The following is a 23,365-nucleotide window of genomic DNA, read 5'->3' as shown; positions in this document are numbered from 1 at the left end:
GAGACGAGAAGTTTGAAAATTAAATGACAGCAAATCAGTTACCCATATTTTTCGGAGTATAACATGCACCTTAGTTTTTGGGGAGGAAAATAGGAGGAAAAAATTCTGCCTACTAGGTATTCATCTGGCTAGCGTCCTTAGCCTGGTCAGCTTCAGCACATTAGTTCGCCCGCTGGTTTTGAGGTTGGGGCTGGTTGGGGCTAAAAAACAGCTTCTAAAGCACAGCTGATCGTCGGAGGGAGCAGCAATTAGAAAAGCAGGCAAAGTGTGGAAGATCACTTCGCTCGCATTGGGGCTGAAAAACAGCTTCAAAAGCACAGCTGGTCATCAGAGGGAGCTCGAATGACTAAAGCAGGCGAAGTGCAGAAGGGGTAAGAGAAGGCAGCAGCTGTTCCGGGGAGCCATTTTGGGCACTGCACGTTGAGTTTTCAGCCTCCAAACGTGTCGCGTTTTGGACGGCCATCAGCAGTGATGTGCTTTGGCGATCCCCGCAGCCTTGAAGGGCTCTCAAACAGAACATTTGGAGGTTGAAAATGCGATGCACGGAGCCCAAAAACACAAGCCATTTTTGGTGGCAATCTCTGCAGCCAGGAAGAGGACGCGCGGAGGCCGAAAGGTGGGGGCCGGTGGGTGGGCGTGGCTACGTTCGGATTATAAAACGCACCCAAATTTTCAGCCTCTTTTAGGAGGGGGGAAAAGTGCATCTTATACTCCAAAAAATATGGTAAATTGGCTCATGAAGACTTACAGAATTTATTGGTTGTTGAAAAGGGACTGCTAACTGAGAAAGAGTGGCTGGTGATTCCCAAGTGGTGGTTTTTGGTACTTCTGGTGGTTCATTTGATCCTAAATGGGGGGAAGTTGGGAAAAGACTCTGTGAAGAGGAAAAGCACTTTAAGACTAATCAGTAACCAAAGCAAATGGCATGTTAGATGCCAGAAGACAGACGGTAGATAAGAAGATCAAGATTTCCCAATCGGAGGGTCACCAATGGGATCCAGGCCAACTGCCAGAATAGCAATTGAGAGAGATGGAAAATTGCTAATAGATTCTCCTGTCTTAATTCAGATAGAAATAGTTCTACTATTTAGCAACATTGACTGGTGCAGGCACACTTGATACCCACATATCTTAAATGCATATTCTAATAAGTGATTCATGTTTAGAATAGCTTTCAGCTAAATGTTAGAGCGCCTTAGAAAAGAAACGATTGTCGCCCACACTTTGGAACCTGAGGGGGAGAATTATTCACCAAAGAATGCAAAACATTAGCTGAGGAACTAAAACTGTTTGACTATTCTGGTAAAGTTTAGCTGAACTTGCTCATTACTATGTCTGTTAAGCAAATGAGATCAGGGAAAAAAAATACACTAGAAAGCTTGTGGCCCTGCTTCTTTCAGGCAAATCCCTTGAACCCTTAAACTTATTCAAGGACAGCCAATGTTATGAGGGAATCCCTCTATGCTGCCCTCAGAAACTGAAACAGGATTTTTGTAGGGCAGATCATACAAAGAGTTCATTTTAAGTAGCTTTGGGCTTTTGAAATTTCTTTATAAGAAGGAGCTGTTTTGCAAGCAGCACTTGTATTTCGAAGCTGACAGGGAAAGTGGTCAGAGAAAGATGTCCTTAGAACTGAATGAAACTTCCATTCTCCATTGCGCTGCTTAGAGAGTCAATTGAATGGGTTATCCTCATGTCATTGGTCAGAGACTGAGTTGAAATTAGTTTAAACACACCTCCTCTTCCAGTGTGGCTCCAGTTCATTAACTCAGTCCTGCCTTAGAAACATTTTCTTATCTAGCTCCTTTTCATGGACTCTCTAACTGGCATTTTTGGAGTACTTTAAAATCCTTTTTCTGTGTCTGTATCAAGATGTGCAGACTTCAATTCCCAGAATTCCCCAGCCAGCATGAGTTGACGTCCATGCATCTTCAAACAGACGAGCCTGAGATACACTGTCCTACAGAATGGATATTGTATTCAGTTGAAGGGCACCATTCCCTGACTACTTTCCTGGTTAGCTTCAAGATACAAAATGCTGCTTGCAAAGCAGCTCCTCCTTATAAAGAGATTTTATAGGGCAAGAACATGTGGTACATGCTCCACGAGGTCTGTGCATAAGAGATTCTGTGCTGTGCATAGGCCTACCCACGTAGAACCTGATAGCTTTGATCTTTACTTTTCCTGCAAGGCAATTTTGCACCTCCCAAAGTGGGACTGACTACTAGCAACTCAGCACCTGGAAATCAGGCTCAAGGAGTAATCAAAATGTGATAAACATTAATTAGTATAATAACCAATTGCTTAATGGAAGGAAAGAAGGAACCTTGATTATATTTTCTCAGGGGATTTTTTAACCGTCAACTTTTTGATTGCACTTACTCAGACTTCAAAGAGGAGGTGAAGAAGCTGTTTTTAAATCTGAAAATGAAAAGAGTAGAAAGCCAACAGTGGGAGGGGGATGTTCTACCCCTTCTGACAGATTGCTTGAACTTATTTGTCTGTGGGGCAAAAGCACATGCTGCAATTTGCTGCTGTTAAAACTTTTGAGATGAAGGTGGGACTGATAGACTTTTAACTGCTCTCCTAAGCAGCTCTAAACTGAAAGCATCTATTTCTTTTTCATGAGTTAATAAGAGTTTAGGCTTGGGGTTTACAGGATTGCTTTATCTTTGGGCCTGTGGTTTATAGGATTGCTTTATCTTTGAAGGGAAAGGAGAGTGATATTCCTGGCCCTTTCCCTGGGGTCTAGGACAACTTGCTGAGGCCAACGTATCACGGCCATTTCACCATGGCCAACTCACCGCTATCTCGCCATGGCCAACTCATCGCAGGCCAACTCGCCACGGCCAATTCATCATGGGAACAACTCACCACACAATAAACTCAATGTTATCCATCACTGTTTCTTCAACAACATTTTCATTTTTGTCCATTTCCACAAAAATGGAAATAATTTCAAAGAAACGGTGGCGGATAACACTTACCACATTGAGTATGTCCCACATGGAATTATCCTATGGTGAATTGGTTGCAACGATTTGTCCCATGGTGAGTTAGCAGTGGCGAGATGACTGCAGCAAGTTGGCCATGGCAAGTTGTCTCATTCTGTCTCCTTCATCTGGGATATTCTTCATGGTCTTCTTTCTTCTAAAATGGGGAAGCGGTGCCCAAGTTACTACCATGAGTAAAAGGCTATGTCATTTTCCTCCACAAGGAGTTATTACATTCAACATTGGATTCCAATCTCTGTATTCAGAAATGATGCCCACCTCATCTTAATAGTCGCGCTATCTACATAGAATCCAGCTAAACCACTGCATGTCATCTTCATTAAAATAATGAACTTGGGTAGGAAAAGGAATGGTATTTCATTGGTTTATTAGCCTCAATTCTCCATCCCACTATGAAAGTTAGATTGTGTTGCCTCATATTTCTGTTAGAAAAATGCAGGATAAGAATTCAAGATGGAACAGAAAAAGTTCATTTTTCAGAAATCAGCAAATAACTCTGCCCTGATGATTGAGCTTCTGCATTTGTAGTCAGAATAGTTGCAAAATGAAGGTGTATTATACACAGTGTATATACGTCTGAAGTATGTACATTCCCAAAGGTTCTTATGAAAAAATTCTTGCATTATGTGACTGATGAGTTCAAGATAATCTCAAGATTATCATGAACAGCAAATGCCATCACAGCCAGAAAGACGTTTGTACAAATTCATGCACCACTCATATCTTTTCCAGGATCAGAATGACCTACTCAGGGTCATTCATGATGTAATCACTTTGCATCTGGACTACTGTAATGCATTTTACATGGAGCTGCTTTCAAAGGCCAGTTGGAAGCTTCACCTGGTCCAGAATGAAGCTGCTCAAGCAGTTATGTGTACACCTTGGTTTTTCCAGGTAACATTTCTGCTTCACAAGCTCCACAAATCCCCATAATGTTTCTGAGAGCAATTCAAGATGCTAAAACCCCTTCATGGCTCAGGACCTGGATATCTGCATGATTACTTATCTTCATTTATGTCTGCCCGTCCTATTTTGATATAGTAAATCTGACCTACTCCAGGTCCATCAGTAAAACTGAGATCTTGGAGATGTAGTTTTTCTATGTCCAGCTCTGCTTTTGGAGCATTGTCCAAAATACCACACAGTCCAGGCCCTGCTGTTATTTAGGAAAGGCCTAAAATATGCCTTTTTTTTTGCAGGACCTAAGCCATACTGATTTGTTATTTTGCGCTGGTATTGGGATATTAACCTCTCAGTATTTATATCTCTTTTCCTTCCCTGATGTGGTAATGTGGTTTTTGTTTGGGTTTATTGTTTTTCTAATTTTAATATCTTAATGTGCTTTAAATTGCATGGACTCACTTCAGCAACAGAGGCAGCTTGTGCACTGAATAAATAAATAACAAAATAATGAGTGTGAGTGTTGTTAAATTGAACTCAATGGGTATTCTAAGGTAATCACCATCTGTATTTGTTTCTAATGTTGAACAGTACCGTAATTCCCTAATTTCCCACCCTTTCTCCCCCATCCCCCCCCATCCTCCTTCCCACAGTTTACTGTGGGAAGATTGACCAGAACTAGATTGCAAATGACCTCTTGCATGACTATCTCTTCAAGGCAAGTTGTGCTGGCTGGCCTGCCATTAAGTGTTGCCAAGCAATCTGGTACAGGTAGTCCTTGAGTTAAGACCTTAATTGAGCCTGACATTTATGGTCACAAGTTGTGATAGTCATAAAAGGGTCATCCGGTGATTTGACCTAATTTTATTGCCTTTTCAGCAACAAACAAACACAGTGTTTGTAAATGAACCTATTGTTCACTGTGTGCCATTTTTTTGCCCGAAACCAGAAATAAAACACCCACATAAATCATGATCATTTGGCTCCCAGGGCTGTGCAAACAGCCGTAAGTGTGAGTCGGTTACCAAGTGCCCAAAATGTGGTCATATGACTGTGGGATGGAGCAATGTTGGAACTTCAAAAATGGGTCATAAGCAATTTTTGAGAGGTCCAGTATAACTTTATATGATCACTAAGCAACTGGTCATAAATTGAGGACTACCTGCATTTATTAATAGCAATAGCACTTATATCCCACTTCACAGTGCTTTACAGCCCTCTCTAAGCAGTGTTACAGAGTCAGCATATTTCCCCTAACAATCTGGGTCTTCATTTTACCGACCTCATGAGGATGGAAGGCTGAGTCAACCTTGAGCTAGTGAGGATCGAAGGAATCGAACTCCTGGTAGTGAGAGCAGAGTTAGCCTGCAGTACTACATTCTAACCACTGAGCCACCGTGGCCATTAAAAGCATAATTCTGATCTCCTTCCAATTGTCTGCTTCCTTATGAATCCAAATGTCATGAAAACAAACAGAATTTCATTGCCTTTTTCATTTTGTGCTATGAATTCCCTGGGCACCAGCTGTTTTCAGCATGTTACCCCATCCAAGAGGCCTCCTTGCACAATTAATTAAAGAAGAGTAATTCTCCAAACTATTCTGTTGGTTATGCACTGACAGAGTTGTAACAGAGCATGAAGCTATAATGCAGCCATTTCTCTGCATGCACAACAGAAAAATGAGAGAAGGGGAACATTCCCAGGGTGACTGATATTGAATCCAGAGACTTGATTCCATGTAAGACATGCTTACCTTATGGATGATTTTACATCAAACACAGTATCTCATTCATTCATGCTTTTATAGGCTTTTTTCTTAATTGCTTACTTGCCTTCTTTGAGTCTCTTGCCTTTATCCATGCATAAAGTTGTAAGCAGTCCAATTTCTAAGGATCTCCCTTTTACAATTCTGGTTGTCAATCATTGACAATGTGGTATGGTATTATACCATATATCAGGGATGTCAAACTCAAGGCCCGGGGGTGAGATCTTGCCCACGGGGGTTTAAATCTGGCCCACGGGACCGCCCTGGAAACAGCAAAGGACCGGCCCTTGGTGCTTCTGTCAGCAAAAATGGAAATCCTCTGTTTTCGCTGGCAGAGGGTTGCAGGAGGCCGTCGCAGCCAAAAATGGAGCTCTGGAGCCCGTTTTCTCTGGCAGAGTGCTTGGGCCACCACAGGTGCCGCCGACACAAATGACGTCAAGCTGGCCACTCCCACCCCGGCATCACCCACTCCGGCCCTCTGAGGTCAAACACAATCCCGATGTGGGTCTCAATGAAATTGAGTTTGACACCCTTGCCATATACGGTATGATTATATGTTATGATAATATGGTAATATTAATATAATAATATGGTATGTTCAACTCTGTTACAATTCTGTCATAGAATAGTTATTAAAATGCCAAGAATTATGATTCCTCTTTTCTAGCTATTATCCATTTTACTGTTCTGGATAATATAATATTCAGTTGTTTCTAAGTGGACTAATGTAATTATTTTAGCCATTTGTAACCCAAATGTTAGGAATCTATTGTTTTTGCAATAACAAGAAGTAATAAAAAAAAACCTGAGCTCCGTGGTTGCTCTGAAATAGTCACTAGGATTGGTCTGATATTCCATTCTATTTGTTTCCTTTCATCATTCATGCCCATCTTCTGCTTTGCAATTAATAAAACTCTCACCTGTTCCAGATCCAAATGCTAATGATTGGGTGTGATGAATCATTTTTCTTAAAACCATAGTAGGGTTTCTAATAATAAAATTTGTGCTCAAGCAACCATTAAGATCAACTTTCTCTACCTGAAGTACTGGTAGTTTGATTGTAGTGGGCTTATTGTCGTGTTTTGCAGCCAATATTTTTTAATTGCTATATGCTATCATGAGTGCTTGTATAAGCAGGAAGTTGGAGAATAAGTTAAATGATTAATGTCTCTTTATTTGCAGTTCACTACCTGAGGCTAAGAAACTATGATTGACCCTATATAAGCTCAATAACTGAAGAGAAGTGAATCTGATATAGGTAGTCTTCAACTTACAACAGTTCATTTAGTGACCATTCAACATTACAACAGCACTGAAAAGTGACTTATAATTGGTTTTTACACTCACGACCGTTGGAGCATCCCCATGGTCACGTGATCAAAATTCAACCACTTGGCAACTGACTCATATTTTTGATGGTTGCAGTATTCCGTGATCCTGGGATCACCTTTTGTGACCTTCAAAGTCAATGGGGAAGCCAGATTCACTTAACCATGTTACCAACTTAACATCTGCAGGGATTCACTTAATAAATGTGGCAAGAAAGGTTGTAGAATGGGGCAAAATTCATTTAACAAAAGGTCTCACTTAGCAGCAGAAATTTTGGGTTCAATTATGGTTGTAAATCAAGTGTTACCTGTAGTTCATTAAGCGTGGTATCAAGTTTGATACCTGTGTGCTAAACATTTTGGTCATCAGCTTCAACCACAACAGTACACGAGCAAATAATAGATACAAACTCAAGATAAACCGCTCCAAACTCGACTGCAGAAAATATGACTTCAGTAACAGAATGGTCAATGCCTGGAATGCACTACCTGACTCTGTGGTTTCTTCCCCAAACCCCCACAACTTTAACCTTAAACTGTCTACTGTTGACCTCACCCCATTCCTAAGAGGTCTGTAAGGGGGGTACATAAGTGCACCAGCGTGCGTACCGTCCCTGTCCTAATATTCCTTTTTACTTACTCGTTTCGTGTATTCAAATTATGTGTATACTTTTACCTGTTATCTTATATATGCTTGACTAAATAAATAAGTAAGTAAGTAAGTAAGTTCTGTCCAGGATCCTGAAAATTTAAGTGTGATGCGAATTATGATCCTAAACACTTGGGAACAACCATGTGGATAAAAATCATCTTTGTATTGGGAGCCAGTAATGGTGTAGTGGCTAAATGCTGGACTATTAACTGGGAGGCCATGAGCCCCAGTCTACCCTCAGTCATTAAAGCCAGCTGAGTGACTGGGCTAGCCCAACCTACTTCATAAGGTTGTTGTGGGGAAAATAGGAGATATGCATACATTATATTACTGTACTAAGTACTACTTTGAGTTGACCAAAAATAAAAAAAAAACTATTCAAAATACTGGAACTAACCTTGAAGAGCTTTCAGAAGCTCCAGCTGGTCCAGAATGTAATTGGCGTGTGCAGTATGAGGTATCACATGGTACATCCATAACACGACCACATGAGTTACACGGTCTCCCAGCACAATTCAAGGTGCTGTTTGTCACTTGAAAGACCACAGGACAGGGCACCAAGGTTGCTTGAGGGACCATCTTTCCACCCATCCTACCAGATCTGGCAGAGAAGATACGTTCCAGGTTCTGTCATTAAAACCATATCGCTTGGTTGGCCCTAGGAAGCGAGTCTTCTCTGTCATGGCACCTGCCCTATGTATCAGGCTCTTTCCCCAAATATATGCAGCCCCTATTTTGTTGGCCCTTTCGAAGGCTCTTCCCCCCCAAGGACTGGGTCAGGATGTTAGTATGGGGCTCTGGCATGGCTAGGTAGATCTGGTTTTGCTGAGGCTTTGATGTAGTTTTATTTGAATTCTTTAGGAATCCCTTGTTTTTATTTAGTTCAGCGTGATTGATGGGCAACCATGTAAATTGGATTAATAAATAAATAAAATACTGACAATCCTGTAAATTACTCTCCAAGTTGTAACAGCAACGTTCAACCTAGAATCCTTGAAGTTGGAAAAATAATGAATCAGGACTGCCTGATCTAAATGCTGGTTTTCTGCAACAGAGGGCTGGCTGTGTCAGTGAATATGATTGGTGTTCCCCTTCACCGGCACATTGTTTCTGTCCTTTAATCTCAATATATTTATTTTGCAAAATTGGGGAAGGGGAGGATATTAATCTGCCTACTGCAAATATCAATCACTCTTTCACTGGCTTCGTGTGAAGGATTATAAGGGTTCTTTGTTTCCAACTTCAGCTTTAATAACTTAGGAAAAGTTGACGTGGTTTCATTTGTAAGGCTAGTACTTTAGGCTGGATTTTATTTGGAGAGACGATGGTTTCATACGTTCTAGCCGGCTTAACGAGGAAAATTTATCTTGTTAAAAAGAGGATGTTAAATTATTTACATATTCATATTCAATATGTTGAATATTCAGTATGTTGAATATTACATACAAACCTGCTCAGATATGTAAATGAGTGCTTTTATGGTTTCTTTTTGGAGACATTCCATGTGTGTGATGACTATTCTGGGTTATTGATTGATTGTGTCTCTGAGTCAAAATTGACTCCTGACAACTGCCTGGATTTATCCCTGCAGATTTCTTGGCAAGATTTTGGAAGCGGTTTGCCATTACCTCCTTCCTAGAGCTGGGAGAGAATGACTGGCCCAAGGTCACCCAGCTGACTTTGTGCCTAAAATGGAATAAAACACAGTCTCCTGATTTCTGGCCCAGTTCCTTAACCCCTACACCAGTGTTTCTCAACCTTGGAAGCTTGAAGATGAGTGAACTTCAACTTCCAGAATCCCCCAGCCAGCGCTGCTGGCTGGGGGATTCTGGGAGTTGAAGTCCACCCATCTTCAAGCTACCAAGGTTGAGAAACACTGCCCTACACCAAACTGGCTCTCTGTTCTGGATATAATAATTATTTACTTTTTGAAAGACTTTCCTTGGCCAGTCACATCTATATTAGTCACTTGACAATCATACCTAGTATATCACTTCATATTTTATTTATCTATTGTTTTATACAGATGTTTATATACTGCCATACTTTTAAGACCTGAAGTATTTTACAATAGAATAACAGTACGACTAATAGAATAATAGAGTTGGAAGGGAACCTGGTGGTCTTCTAGGTCAACCCCCTGCCCAGGCAGGAAATCCCATGCCATTGCAGACAAATTGTTGTCCAGTGTTGGAGCAAATAATCATCCAACAGTACCAAAAAAGTTTTAATGGTACCCGGATCCAGCCTTGCACCAAAGACTTACTTTCTGCGTCAACTCAGAAAGCTCAAACTGCCCAAAGAGCTGCTGATTCGGTTCTACAGAGGAATGATTGAGTCTGTCATCTGCACCTCCATAACTGTCTGGTTTGGCTCTGCAACCAAACAAGACAAACACAGACTTCAGAGGATAATGAGAACTGCAGAAAAAACAATTGCTACCAACCTGCCTTCCATTGAGGACCTGTATATTGCACGAGTCAAAAAGAGGGCTGTGAAAATATCTACAGACCCCTCACATCCTGGACATAAATTATTTCAACTTCTCTACCCTCAAAACGACGTTATAGGGCATTGCACACCAGAACAACTAGACACAAGGACAGTTTTTCCCTGAATGCCATCACTCTGCTTAACAGCTAATTCCCACAACACTGTCAAATAATTTACTAAGACTGTATTACTATTATTCTTCTCTTCCTTACTAGTATCTACCTCTTCCCACTTATTACTATAACCATGTTGCTTGTATCTTTCAATTATATTGTTTTTATTTGTATCCTAGTACGATTTGATAGCTTATTAGTAACCTTGACTATCACTAAGTGTTGTATCTTTTTATTCTTGATGAATGTATTTTATTCTCCTTATGTACAATGAGAGCATATATACCTAAGACAAATTCCTTGTTTGGCCAATAAAGAATTCTGTTTTATTCTATTCTATTCTATTCTATTCTATTCTATTCTATTCTATTCTATTCTATTCTATTCTATTCTATTCTATTCCTATTTCATTCTGTTCAGTTATTCTATTCTAGTTCTGTTCTGTTCTGTTCTGTTCTGTTCTGTTCTGTTCTGTTCTGTTCTGTTCTGTTCTATTCTATTCTCATAGTGGTTTTAACCATATAATAAAAGGAAAATAGGTGGACAAGGCTTTCTACTGGGTAGGTCTGATACCCCTGCTTCATGAGGAATGGAAACTTGCTGCAATTCCTCTTGAGATGAGCACATAGGGAAGACTAAGTTAGAGCTTTCCTTACCTTACCTAGAAGAAATATCTAATTAAAGTGTTGAAAAATTAAAATGAAAACTAATTAAAATTTAAAAACCATAAAATACACAAGAGATTAGATCAGCAAGGGAACTGCCTGAAGATTTCAATATTGGCACAGTGATTAAAACCAACACCTTAAATTGGACCCAGAGTTCTGACAGCAACTAAAACACTGGCATGATGTTACTCAACCAACTCTTCCCTGCTTGAAGCCAGGTTGATACATTTACTGGGGCTTCTGAAGCATTATTATGAGTAGCCTCAGAAACCTATTCTTTTTCCTCTCAAACCCGAACACTCATTCCTGAAGGGTCCGTGGAGATTCTTAGTCATCCAGGTCATGGTTGTCCCAAAGGTGCTTTTTTCAAGAGGCAACTGGACTTTCTTATTTTTCTTTCAAGACTTCTTCTCATCCAAGAAGCTTCTTCATCTCTCCAGAACCTCGTTGTCTTTCAGAGCTGAAGAAGCTTCTTGGATGAGAAATGAAGCGTCTTCAAAGAAAAATCAGAAAGTCCAGTTGCCTCTTGAAAAAAGCACCTTTGGGTCATTCCTGAAGAGTGGGGTTGTTGTTGTTGTTGTTTTGCCTCACTGTGTTAGTCAACACAGTCTATGAAACATGAAATAATGTGGGAATCCAAACAGGTTGAGAGTGTTTAAGATCCAAATTGACCCTATGTGGCAAACAGATGTAGAATAATAACATATCTTATCCTAATATGGTATCCTCAAGATGTGTAGGGCTACATGGATTCCTTTTGTTATTATTACTGTATTATCATTACTGTTGTTTCTCAGCCCTGGTGGCACAGAATAAAGTGCAGTATTGCAGGCTAACTCTGCTCACTGCCTGGAGTTCAATCCTGGCGGGGTTTAAGGTTGACTTCCATCCTTCCGAGGTCAGTAAAATGAGCACCCAGATTGTTGGGGGCAGTATGCAAATAATGCATCTACATTATAAACCGCCCAGAGAGTGCTGTAAAAATGCTATGAGATGGTATATAACCTCAAATGCTACTGCTATTTGGTGGGCTTGTTGACAAAATTATGACAACCTTTGTCTTGGAATTGATGGTCTTTAAATGATAGCTATTTGATTGGAAATAGATTGCTTTACTTAATCTATATACCAACCAGTGAACTCTTTCTCATTGCCCATTTGTTAAACGCTGCTGCAAACTGATTGACTGACTGACTGATTGATTGATTCTTAGGATCTCCCAACAAGTGGAAACCAGCCGGGCACAGCTGCGAGCAATCAATGAGAGGGTCACCCTTGCCCAAGCCAAAATTGAGAAGATAAAGGGCAGCAAGAAGGCTATTAAGGTTTGGATATCAATTGCAATGGTTCTTTTGAATGGCGTTGCTTCCATTAACCATAAAAGGCCAAGCTGACTGTAAGAGCAGTCACACAGTCCACAATTGCATGAATGAAAGTTTTTTTTTTAAAATGTAAAATACAAAGTGGTTGCAGTATCTTAATTATTAAGGAAAGAAAGTACTCTAATCTGTTGCCTTCTGTAACAGCCAGGATCTAGTTTGGGGATCAGTTAGCAAGCCTGTTTATTTCCACTGTTTTATTATATTCCAAAACCTCTTTGTCTTTCAGCAGTATTTTTTAAACATCCTTATAAGCATCCAGAATGCAAATTTCTGGAATGTTAAGCCAGAGATTGGCTTGTTCAGTGCAGTTAACAAACTAGTAGTAACTCGAGACAGAACCTGGAACTGAATCCTACTACTCTAGCTAGCATCATAGTTTCCCCCAGTTGTAACTCATCCATATTAATACTTACGTTTATGGGTTTGCATTTGCCATATACAGATAGTGCTCAATTTACAACTATTTGTTTAGTGACCGTTTGAAGTTATAACAGCACTGAAAAAGTGACTTATGACTGTTTTTCACACACAACTGTTGCAGCATACCCCATGGTCACATGATCAAAATTCGGGCATTTGGCGACTGGCATGCATTTATGACAGCTGCCCTGTCCAGGGTAATGTGATCATCATTTGTAACCTTCCCAACTGGTTTCCGACAAGCAAAGTCAATGGGGGAAGCCAGATTCGCTTCACATAACAACTGCAGTGAGTCACGTAACCGTGGCAAAAAGGTCATTCAAATGGGGCAAGAACTCCGTTAAAAACTGTCTTATGTAGACAATGGAAATTTTGGGCTCAATTGTGGTCTTAAGTCGAGGACTACCTGTATCGGAGTCTTGTAGATTATTTTGTAGGTAAGGAATTAAATTCTGAGATAGTTCATTCATAGTTCCTACTTCTGTATTAGCACGTTAACGACGTATGTTTCTTTTTCTGTTAAAAACCACCCGGCTGTCTTGATTATGTTCTGGCAACCTACTTTCTATGCTTCAATTCTCTCTCCTTACATTTTTTCCCCCTCCTAGGTGTTTTCCAGTTCCAAATACCCTGCCCCAGAACGGCTGCAAGAATATGCTTCCATTTTCACTGGCGCTCAGGATTCAGAGGCACAGAAACAACCGAGGCACAAGATTCAGAGCAAGCACAGACCCTTGGATGAGAAGTCCTTACAGGTAAGGAGTCAGAGGACACATAATTAAATTTCTTTACTCAAGAGGCTTCTCTTTGCTTTGGGTTTTTGAGAGCATCAGACAGCGTAGTCCTGAATCAGGACAGGAATTGCCTGAGGAGGTCCCAGGCAGCAAAAGTATAGTGTGGATTAGAAGGGGAAAAAAACCTTTACATAAGAATCTGCTTGGACTATTCTGTAGCCCCAAAAGGATTCTATAAAACTATTTTAAAAATGACTCCCTAGCAGTGAGTTTGCATTTTTATGCTTGTACAGTGTTCAGTCACATGCATAAATAAGTAAATAATAGCAAGAGCACTTAGACTTACATATCGCTTTACAGCACTCTCTGCACTGTTTAGAGTCAGCCTATTGCCCCCAACAATCTGGATCCCCATTTTACCGACCTCGGAAGGATGGAAGGTTGAATTAACTTTGAGCTGATCAGGATCAAACTCCAGACTGTGGGCAGAGTCAGCCTGCAATACTGCCATCAGGGTTAAACTGACAACTGCATTCTGACCACTGCACCCCCAGGGCTCTTATAATTAAACTTTTGTTTGCATATTGCACACACAAACAATCTCTGTATTCACTGATTGTGTCGTTAGGAGGTGTGGGATAAATTGCATCCCTGAATTATGTTTTCTGAACTAGTCAATGTCTATATGAGTAGAGAAAGGAGAAGTTCCCATTTCCCTTGGCTATTGCCTGCTCTTTCCTGCCTGTAGTCTAGAGTCTTTTCAGGCTGTATTTTTAGAAAACTTACGTTGTGGCCTGCCAGCAGCCTGCGCGGCTTGTGGCTGATCCCGACGAGGAGGCTGGTGTGGTGTCGCGCCAGCAGCCTGTGCAGCCAGCGGTTGTGTTGGACAGCGAGGAGGCTGAAGAGGTTGTGGTGCCGGAGGCAGAGACTCAGCCAGGGCCTTCAGAACCTCTAGAGGCTCCTTCAAGTGCAGAGAGTGAAGTGGAGGAGCCTCTCCTCAATGCTCGAGCACGCAGGACTGCCAAAAGGCAGGAGTGGCTACTCAGGAGGAGGAGGTCTCCTTGAGAGTAAGGCTTGGGGCTAATTGGCCACTCCCTTAGCCTATTTAAGTCACACGCAGTTAGCAATTGTTGCTGGAAATAACATTTAATTATTACGCAGAGCATTTTGGAGAGTGAGTTTCTTATCACATCTTGGTTTCTGGGCTGGTTGCCAATCTTTGTTGGACTTTGTTTATTCTTTGTACTTTATAGCAGGCTGATAAGGACATTTGCAATGAAAGCCTGCATTTTGAAAGGGGTCTATTTGTAATAAACTGAGTTTTTGGAGCTTGGTGTGTGTCACACTCCTTGGGATCCAGAGCTGGGGCAGAACAACTTAAGATTCCTTCAATATTTATTAATGAGTGTGTAAAATGTTTGGGGAAATTCTGGAACATTCTGTTTTTCCTCTTGACCTTGCTGATCTAGTAATTCTTGGGGGTGATCAAGCAGTTTTCCAGAAATAAATCTTCCACAGCAGGAAGTTGTTTGTGGTTTTGTTTTGTGCATCTCTAGTTATTGGCGGCTCTGAATTAGTGCTTCGTTTTTGTACAGTCTTTGTTCCAGTCACTGAACTTCCACAAATAAAATTGTAGTTCCTGGTTTGGACTCCGTGTGCATAAGCCCTGAGTGCATTCTTCTGAGCAGATGAGTTAAAATTAAGCTGGCAGTTTTTCCAATATTTAGGAGTCTCCCGTGGCTGCGTAGGATAACCAACAACAAGGAAGAGCAACTAATACTGTAGAGATTTTTGTTTTCTTTTCAACAACTGTCCTAGCCAAGGACATGTTCCATCCCTCAGAGAATTTATTTTATGATGTTAATGTCTTGGGATACCACTGATATATACATCTGGATCCTAATGCGGAAGGAAAAGCTGTCCTACCAGACAAGGACCAGTGAAGCTGCTTCAAGCTCACACTCTTGTTTTCTTTCTCAAAACCCCCCAAAATAAGCTTCTGCTGAATAATTCAGCACTTTGCATTTTTCTGTAGTTTAATGGAAGCAAAATCAGTCACGGGGAAAGTAGCATGAATATTTCAGCCTAGCCTCAGAACTCAGTGCACTAATGTACAGGATATGAAGAGAACTTTAGAGTCCACCAAAAATAGATTCTTCCTCCTTTTTCTACTTGAAACTTGACCCACACATTGATCAAACATACTGTCCTTTTGTCTACAATAGTGTTTCTCAGCCTTGACAACTTGAAGATATGTGGACTTCAAGTCTCAGAATTCCCAGCATGCTTGCTGGGGAATTCTGAAAGTCGAAGTCCACTCATCTTAAAACTGCTAAAGTTGGAAACTGTTCCCTAGAAGCAGATTTTGACTCCCCCCCCCCCCCCCGGTCTGACTGCAGTGGAGAAAAATCAGCTAAGATTAATCTTCCTTCCTTGAAAAATCTGCTGAAACTACACATATGGAAATAAAGTTGGCTACTGGAAGTTGTATGCTGTACAGTGCAGCAGTTAATTATGTCTAAAAGGAGAGCTTACATCAGAAAAAAAAGTGCATTTTAAGGCCCGCATCAGAAAAATATAACTCGAAGAATTAATGTTGGGCAATTTACAGTTTTTTACTGTTGGCATTTTTTCCCCCTGCATATTAGGCGAAAATAAGTAAAAGCATCCTCTGTATGCTACAAGCTGTTACATGCAGTTACTATATTTTTTTGTGATTTTCTTTTTAACCCATCGGAAAGTCTCTGTCGAGATCACTCCTATTAACATAACAAGAGTTTTAGAGATTTACATGTCCCCAGACCACAAACCCTTTGAAAATACTTCATGAAAATACTTAAACCTCTTGCAAATACGTTAAGATTTGTTTTATTTTGATATTAATCTATTCATCTCAATATTGTTTACATTTGATAGTTACTCTCTAGGACAGGGGTGTCAAACTCACGGCCTGCAGGCCGGATGCATCACCTGCTAACCACGCCCATCCCCGGTTTAGCAAAGGGGGGGAAGTTCCTATACATCACGTGACGACAACGTGATGCCACGAGTTTGACACCCCTGCTCTAGGACTTCAGGCTTTCTAAAATACCCGGTTCAAGCTAGACAGAGAAAGAATAGAATAGAATAGAATAATAGAATAGAATAGAATAGAATAGAATAGAATAGAATAGAATAGAATAGAATAGAATAGAATAATAGAATAGAATAGAATAGAATAGAATAGAATAGAATAGAATAGAATAGAATAGAATAGAATAGAATTCAATTCTTTATTGGCCAAGTGTGATTTGACACACAAGGAATTTGTGTTGGTGCATACTCTCTCGGTGTGCATAAAAGAAAAGCTACATTCGTGAAGAATCATAAGGTACAACACTTAATAATAGTCATAGGGTAACAGTCAATATAACAACATAACAGTCAGTATGGGGTGCGAGGTAAGGCCAAAGCAGTCAATTTGAGAAAGGGAATACAACAATTGGATAGTTTGTAGTAGGGGGCAAAAGTTGGATTGCAGTGAACTGATTTCCAGTAATTCATGGAAACCAGATCCACAACGGCAGGAATTAGTTGCCTGAATTCTAACCTACGGTTCAGGTTGGACTGATTAAGAGATTTGCCTGCCGTATGTGCTGCTTTTTGTATCCCTCTCACTGAATAGGTTTGATATTACAACAAAGCCATGAGATGTCATTATACTGACCTTTTCCCATCCTACAGGTGAGAACTGCCAGCAGGAAAGAGAGGCTGGAAAACCGAAGGGCATTGAAAGAAACAGGGCTGCCAAGTCTGAGAAGCATTGGTAGCTTTAGGTTTTTCTAAATGCCTAATTTAAAGAATCGAACAAAGTAAAGGACTGCTGGGATATTGACAGCTATGTTTTGCTTGAATTTTGTAGGAGAAGTTGAAGTACTTCCCGGTTTCAGTTACCACCAGAGTCCATCATGAAGATGATGCAGAAGAAGGCCTGGGCAGTCTTCCCAGAAACATTAGCTCCCTCAGCTCCCTGTTGCTCTTCAACACTACCGAGAACCTGTAAGTCTTCCCTGTAGTTGCTTCTCTGGACCACATTTCCTTTCTGGGGATCCAAAAACTGTCACTGGCCTTCCTCTTCCCTCAACAGGGAAAAGATCCTTACGGGGCTGGGAATCCATAGGCTGAACGTGACTGCCACATCCGTTTGTAACAGTAACAGAGTTGGAAGGGACCTTGGAGGTTTTGGTTACCACCTTTAAAGCGCTCCATGGCTCAGGACCTGGGTACTTGCGGGACCGCCTACTACCACCAATAGCCTTCCACCGGCCGGTACGCTCCCATAGAGAGGGGCTCCTCCGGGTGCCGTTGGCCAAACAATGCCGACTGGCGGCCCCCAGGGGGAGAGCCTTCTCTGTGGGGGCACTTACTATCTGGAACAAGCTCCCCCTGGAGATACGGAGGTTCCCAGATCTGCGCACCTTCCACCGCGCTTTAAAGACCTTTTTATTTCACCAGGCGGGCCTGGCCTAATTTTCTCCCTCTTTTATAAAAGATTTTTAATTTTTAATATTTTTTAGTATTTTATATATTCAAATTTTAAAATTGGTTTTAAATTGATTGGGGTTTTAATTTGTCTGGGCCAAAACTATTTAATTTGATTTTAATTCCACTTTTAAATTTTGTATGTATGTATTTTATTGTTTGGCTGTGCACCGCCCTGAGTCCTTCGGGAGTAGGGCGGTATAGAAATCAAATCAAATAAATAAAAATAAATAAATAAAATCTAGTCCAACCCCCTACTCACGGAGGAGACCTGTACTAGGGATTCGAACCGCCGAACTGCCAACCTTTCTGGTAAGGTTGTACCAGAAAGGTTGCCAACCTTTCTGATAAGCCCAGTATCTTGAGTTCCTGAGCCACCTACTCAGGTTTCTTCCCCAAAGTTCCCTGGATTGTACCACCCAAAGGTTTCTGCAATAAATTAAGCAAATATAGATAGTCCTCAATTTAGTGGCCATTCGAAGTTACAACTGCACTGAAAAAAAGTGACTTATCACCGTTTTTCACATTTATGACCGACGCTGCATCCCCCGTGGGATCAACATTTGGACGTTTGGCAACTGGTTCATATTTATGACAGTTGCAGGGCCCCGGCGTCCTGCGATCCCCATTTTGCGACCTTCTGATGAACAAAGTCAATGGGGAAGCCAGGTTCACTGAACAACCGCATTACTAACTTAACAACTGCAGCGATTCACTTAACCACTCTGGCAAGAATGGTCGTAAAATGGGACAAATCTCACTTAACAATGGTCTCACTTAGCGACAGAGTATTTTGGGCTCAACTGTGGTCATAAGATGAGGACTACCTGCCTTAAGCCTTCACATAGGATTAGCGGGCCTAAAATAAGAAATAGCCTCAAGAACACCCCTCAACTGATAAAAGGGTAAGGGAATGTGGTCCTGAGCCCATTTTTGATGCTGCTGCTTGTTTTTATTATAGCCTTGAGTGACCAAATAGGTGTGGTGGTATTGTTTTAAAGCAGGGGTGTCAAACTCCCAGCCCGTGGGCCGGATGCGTCGCATGCTGGCCACACCCATATCCATATGAAAAAGTCCTGATATGTCACATGATGCTGTGACAACGTGAGTTTGACAACGATGTTTTAAAGCATCTGCCAGTCTCTCTCTGCTTTAACTCTACCGTTTTGAAGCCAAGTTTCCAGTCCTCATCCCTACTTCTCAGCGTAAGCCTTAAATCCTGTTGATGCTTCTCGGCTTTGTCCATCTTTTTCTCCCGCTCCATTCCTTCTTTTTATTGCACTTTCCTGTGACTATTTTGGTTATTATTAAACAAAGTCATCTTTATAAAATAATAGATGCACAGGAGGAAGTGACACAATCTTAGGTTGCAGAAAAGGAGACAAGTCAGGGCTGATGCAGGACTGATTACATTAAGTGGAGGGAAACTGACAGGTTGATAAGTTTATTCCCTCTCTTGCAAATCCCTCTTTAATTTTGTAGCGTTCTCAAAATATTGCTTTTGCCCCCTTCTCTACGAACTAGTGATATAACTAATTAAATGTGAACTAGATTTTAAGCTTGTGCCTCTGCCTTGGTCCCTTGGATAAACTGTCAACTTCAGTTTTTCTTTATTAAAGTGCGTATGACAGTCTCAAAACACACCAGCAAAGTAAGTGTAAAAAAGAACCCCAAAACCTTCATAGAACAAGCATTGAGAAGTCTGCCTTTGCAGGGTTTTTTTTTAATTCTTTGGATTCCTCCCATGTTTTTATGGTTAAAAGAGCCCCCATGATCAATTGTGGTGGGGGGCAGACTTGGGTTGGGACGGCCTCTGTTTGGTGCATGGAAATCTCAGTGGGCAGAAAGTTATTCCAGCGTTGTATTTCACTGGAATGCCTGTAAAAAGGATGGTTGTTGTTGTTAGTTGCTAAGTTGTGTCCGACCCATTGTGACCCCATGGACAACATTCCTCCAGGCCTTCCTGTCCTCTACCATCCCCTATCCATTTAAGCTCACACCGACTGCTTCAGTGACTCTATCCAGCCACCTCATTCTCTGCCGTCCCCTTCTTCTTTTGCCCTCCATCGTTCCAGCATTAGGCTCTTCTCCAGTGAGTCCTTCCTTCTCATTAGGTGGCCAAAGTATTTGAGTTTCATCTTCAGGATCTGGCCTTCTAAAGAGCAATCAGGGTTGACCTCCTCTAGGACTGACTGGTTTGATGCCCTTGCAGTCCAAGGGACTCGCAGGAGTCTTCTCCAGCACCATAGTTCAAAAGCCTCAATTCTTTAGCGCTCAGTTTTTCTTATGGTCCAATTTTCACAGCCATACATTGCAACTGGGAAAACCATAGCCGTGACTATACGCACTTTTGTTGGCAGGATGATGTCTCTGCTTTTTAGTATGCTAAAAAGGATGGTAAACCCTGATAATGGAGGAAAATACATTCTCGCTGCCTAAGCGTCTTTGCTTTGTTCTCTTTGCAGTAAATAAATGAAATTGTCTTTTCCTTCTTTTGTTCTTCCCCAGGTATAAGAAATACGTCTTTCTCGATCCTTTGGCTGGCGCAGTAACCAAAACCCATGTGGCTCTGGAGACAGAGAGAGAAGAAAAGCTTTTTGATGCCCCCCTCTCTATCACCAAGAGGGGGCAAATTGATCAGCTGGTGAGCTACTTAAGTAGGATGGGAGGAGAAGAAAAATTCCCGTGCTTCTCTCTTGCTAAATCCCCAGGAATTGATGGTGAACTTATCTTGGCAAAACACACTTTTTTTTTTCCAATAGCCCATATGATTTGCAATAAGCCTACTTTTGATTTCAAAATAGGAGTATCCTCTGAGCATACTGGGATTACAGGTACAGTAGTGAGGAGTCCTCAGTGCTCTCATAGCTTGGTTGTTTTCTTGCAGACTAGCCAAACTAGGTAACATCATCAGTGCTGAGGGTAGTGAAATATCTTCAAGAAAACAACCAAACTCAGAGGGCACCAAGGGCCCCTCATTCCAATCCTGAGGTACAAATGTATAGGTATGATAGTCTTCAACCTACTAGCACAATTGGGGCCAAAATTTCCATTGCTAAGCAAGATGGTTCTTCAGTGAGTCGTGCCTGATTTTACAACCTTTTTGCTATGGTTGTTAAGTGAATCATTGCAGTTGTTAAGTGAACCACATGGAAATTAAACGGATTTGGCTCCCCCCCCCTTGACCTTGCTTGTCAGAAGCTAGTTAGGAAGGTCGCAAATGATGATCCCATGAGCCCAGGATGCTGCAATCATTGTAAATACATGCTGGTTACCAAGCTCCCAAATTTTAATCCCCTGACCTCAGAGGGATGCTGCAATAGTCATAAGTGCAAGGGTTGGTTGTAAGCCACTTTTTTCCATGCCATTATAGTTTTGAATAGTGGTAACTTGAGGACTACCTGTACAATATTTATTTATTTTATTTATTTATTAGTTCAATTTATATGCCGCCCTTCTCTGGAGACTCAGGGCAGCTTACAATACGTTAAGCAATAGCCTTCATACCTTTGTATATACCTGCTTAGTAGGGCTTTCGGCCCCCCCAAACGGTGTTCTTTTTTATACAAAGTCAGCTTATTGCCCCCACAATCCAGGTCCTCATTTTACCTACCTCGAAAGGATGGAAGGCTGAGTCAACCTTGAGCCTGGTGAGATTTGAACTAGCAGTAATTGCAGGCAGCTGGCAACTAAGTGCTACTTTAACAGCACTTAGTCCACTGCACCACCAGGCTCTTAGAACAATAAGGATTCTAGCTAGCATACACATTTAAAACTTTTACAAAGTTTTGTCATACTGGTTTTTTTCCCCCAAGAAAACCCTAATTGTGGAAGCAGAAGAGTTCAGAAAGTGTTTTCTGGGTGTTTCTAATTTTGTGCCTATTTTTCAGGTGGCTGAAAATTACTTCTATGTGCCAGACCTAGGCCAGGTACCCGAGATAGATGTGCCATCCTATCTGCCTGACTTGCCTGGCATTGCCGCAGACCTCATGTACAGTGCTGACCTTGGCCCTGGCATCGCACCATCTGCTCCTGGGGTTGCTCTACCTGAGCTGCCCACCTTCAGCACAGAACCCGCAGAGGTCTACCGACAAGGTACTAAGTCCTCCTAAAAGGGCACACTAGAAAATAAGCAGAGCTGGGTGGGAGCAAATGGACACATGAGGCAGTTCTGCCAAGTTCCGCAGACATCTCACTTGCCCTGACTCTTTGCCTTCATCCCATCTGAATGCTCTACTCAAGGAGGCTCAGTAAGTCTCCAGGAAACAAGCACTTGTTACGTCCATTTGCACCTAAAAACAACTTTCATATAAGAATCAAGAGATCCTTGGGGCTCTTTGAGTTTAGTTGTTTTCTTGCAGACGTTTCATTACCCAAACTAGGTAACATCATCAGTGCTAATAAAGAGTGAGATTTGCTCTCAGTTTATATTCTAGTGGCTTGGCTTAGGATGGTCTTAGAGCCGTGATGGCAAACCTATGACACGTGTGCCACAGGTGGCACGCGTAGCCATATCAGTGGGCACTCCAGCCCACTGGCGCCCATGCGCATGCTGGCCAGCTGATTTTCGGGCCTTCTGGACCCACCAGAAGTAGGGAAACAGGCTGTTTCCTGCCTCCAGAAGGCCTGGGAGGGGGAGCCCGTTTTTCTTTCTTACCTGGCTCCAGATCCTCTCTATGCATCTGCGGAGAGCGAAAACAGCCTTTCCCACTCCCTCGGAGGCCCTCCAGAGGCCTCAAAGGGCCCATTTCCCAACTCCCGGTGGGACAGGAAGTGACATTTTTTGCTGTCCCCAGCCTCCAGAGACTCCTAGAGAGGCTCCTAGAGACTCCTAGAGAGGCTCTGGAGGCTGAGGGCAGCAAAAAATGTCACTTCCTGTCCCACCGGGAGTTGGGAAATGGGCCCTTTCAGGCCTCCTGAGGGCCTCCGAGGGAGTGGGAAAGGCTGTTTTCGCTCCACGTCAGAAAATATTCAGTATCTTCTCTGTCCTTAACGATAAGCGTTAATCTGCCCATTTCTGCACTTTTATTACTTGTGGACTTCAACTCCAGGGGTGGGATTCTACCGGTTCGAACCGGTTCAGGCGTACCGGTAGCTCTGAGGATCAGCTGAGAGCAAACCGGTTCACTCCGACGATCAGGTCAACCCGCCACCCGCCCCTGCGCTTTGCTTACCTTTATCTTCTCAGTTGATTGGCACGGCAAAGTGGATTGCTGCGCCTCAGCGGTGTTACTCCCAAGTGGTAACCCAGAAGGTTAGTATTTGTAAAACTGCACACGCGCGCAATCACCAAACCAGTTGTTAAACCAGCGGCATCCCACCACTGTTCCAACTGCTAGCTGGCTCAGGAATTCTGGGAGTTGAGGTCCACAAGT

The 23,365-nt window shown here is 41.9% G+C and overlaps 1 protein-coding gene across 1 annotated transcript in view; it reads left to right on the top strand.

Moving 5' to 3' along the window:
- WASHC1 (WASH complex subunit 1) overlaps positions 1-23,365 on the top strand; it is a 58,094-nt gene that overhangs the window by 25,969 nt on the left and 8,760 nt on the right. The window contains exons 3-7 of the mRNA XM_070946693.1: positions 12,147-12,258; positions 13,344-13,490; positions 17,371-17,507; positions 20,499-20,634; positions 21,881-22,085. Of these exons, the coding sequence (XP_070802794.1) occupies positions 12,147-12,258; positions 13,344-13,490; positions 17,371-17,507; positions 20,499-20,634; positions 21,881-22,085 (737 nt within the window). The remainder of the gene's footprint in view (positions 1-12,146; positions 12,259-13,343; positions 13,491-17,370; positions 17,508-20,498; positions 20,635-21,880; positions 22,086-23,365) is intronic.

Source organism: Pituophis catenifer, unplaced genomic scaffold (assembly GCF_029215685.1).
Source record: "Pituophis catenifer annectens isolate HBS135680 unplaced genomic scaffold, rPitCat1.0.hap2 SCAF_7, whole genome shotgun sequence".
NCBI lineage: Eukaryota > Metazoa > Chordata > Lepidosauria > Squamata > Colubridae > Pituophis > Pituophis catenifer.
Note: the sequence above shows the minus strand (reverse complement) of the source record. Positions and strands in the feature narration are given on the sequence as shown.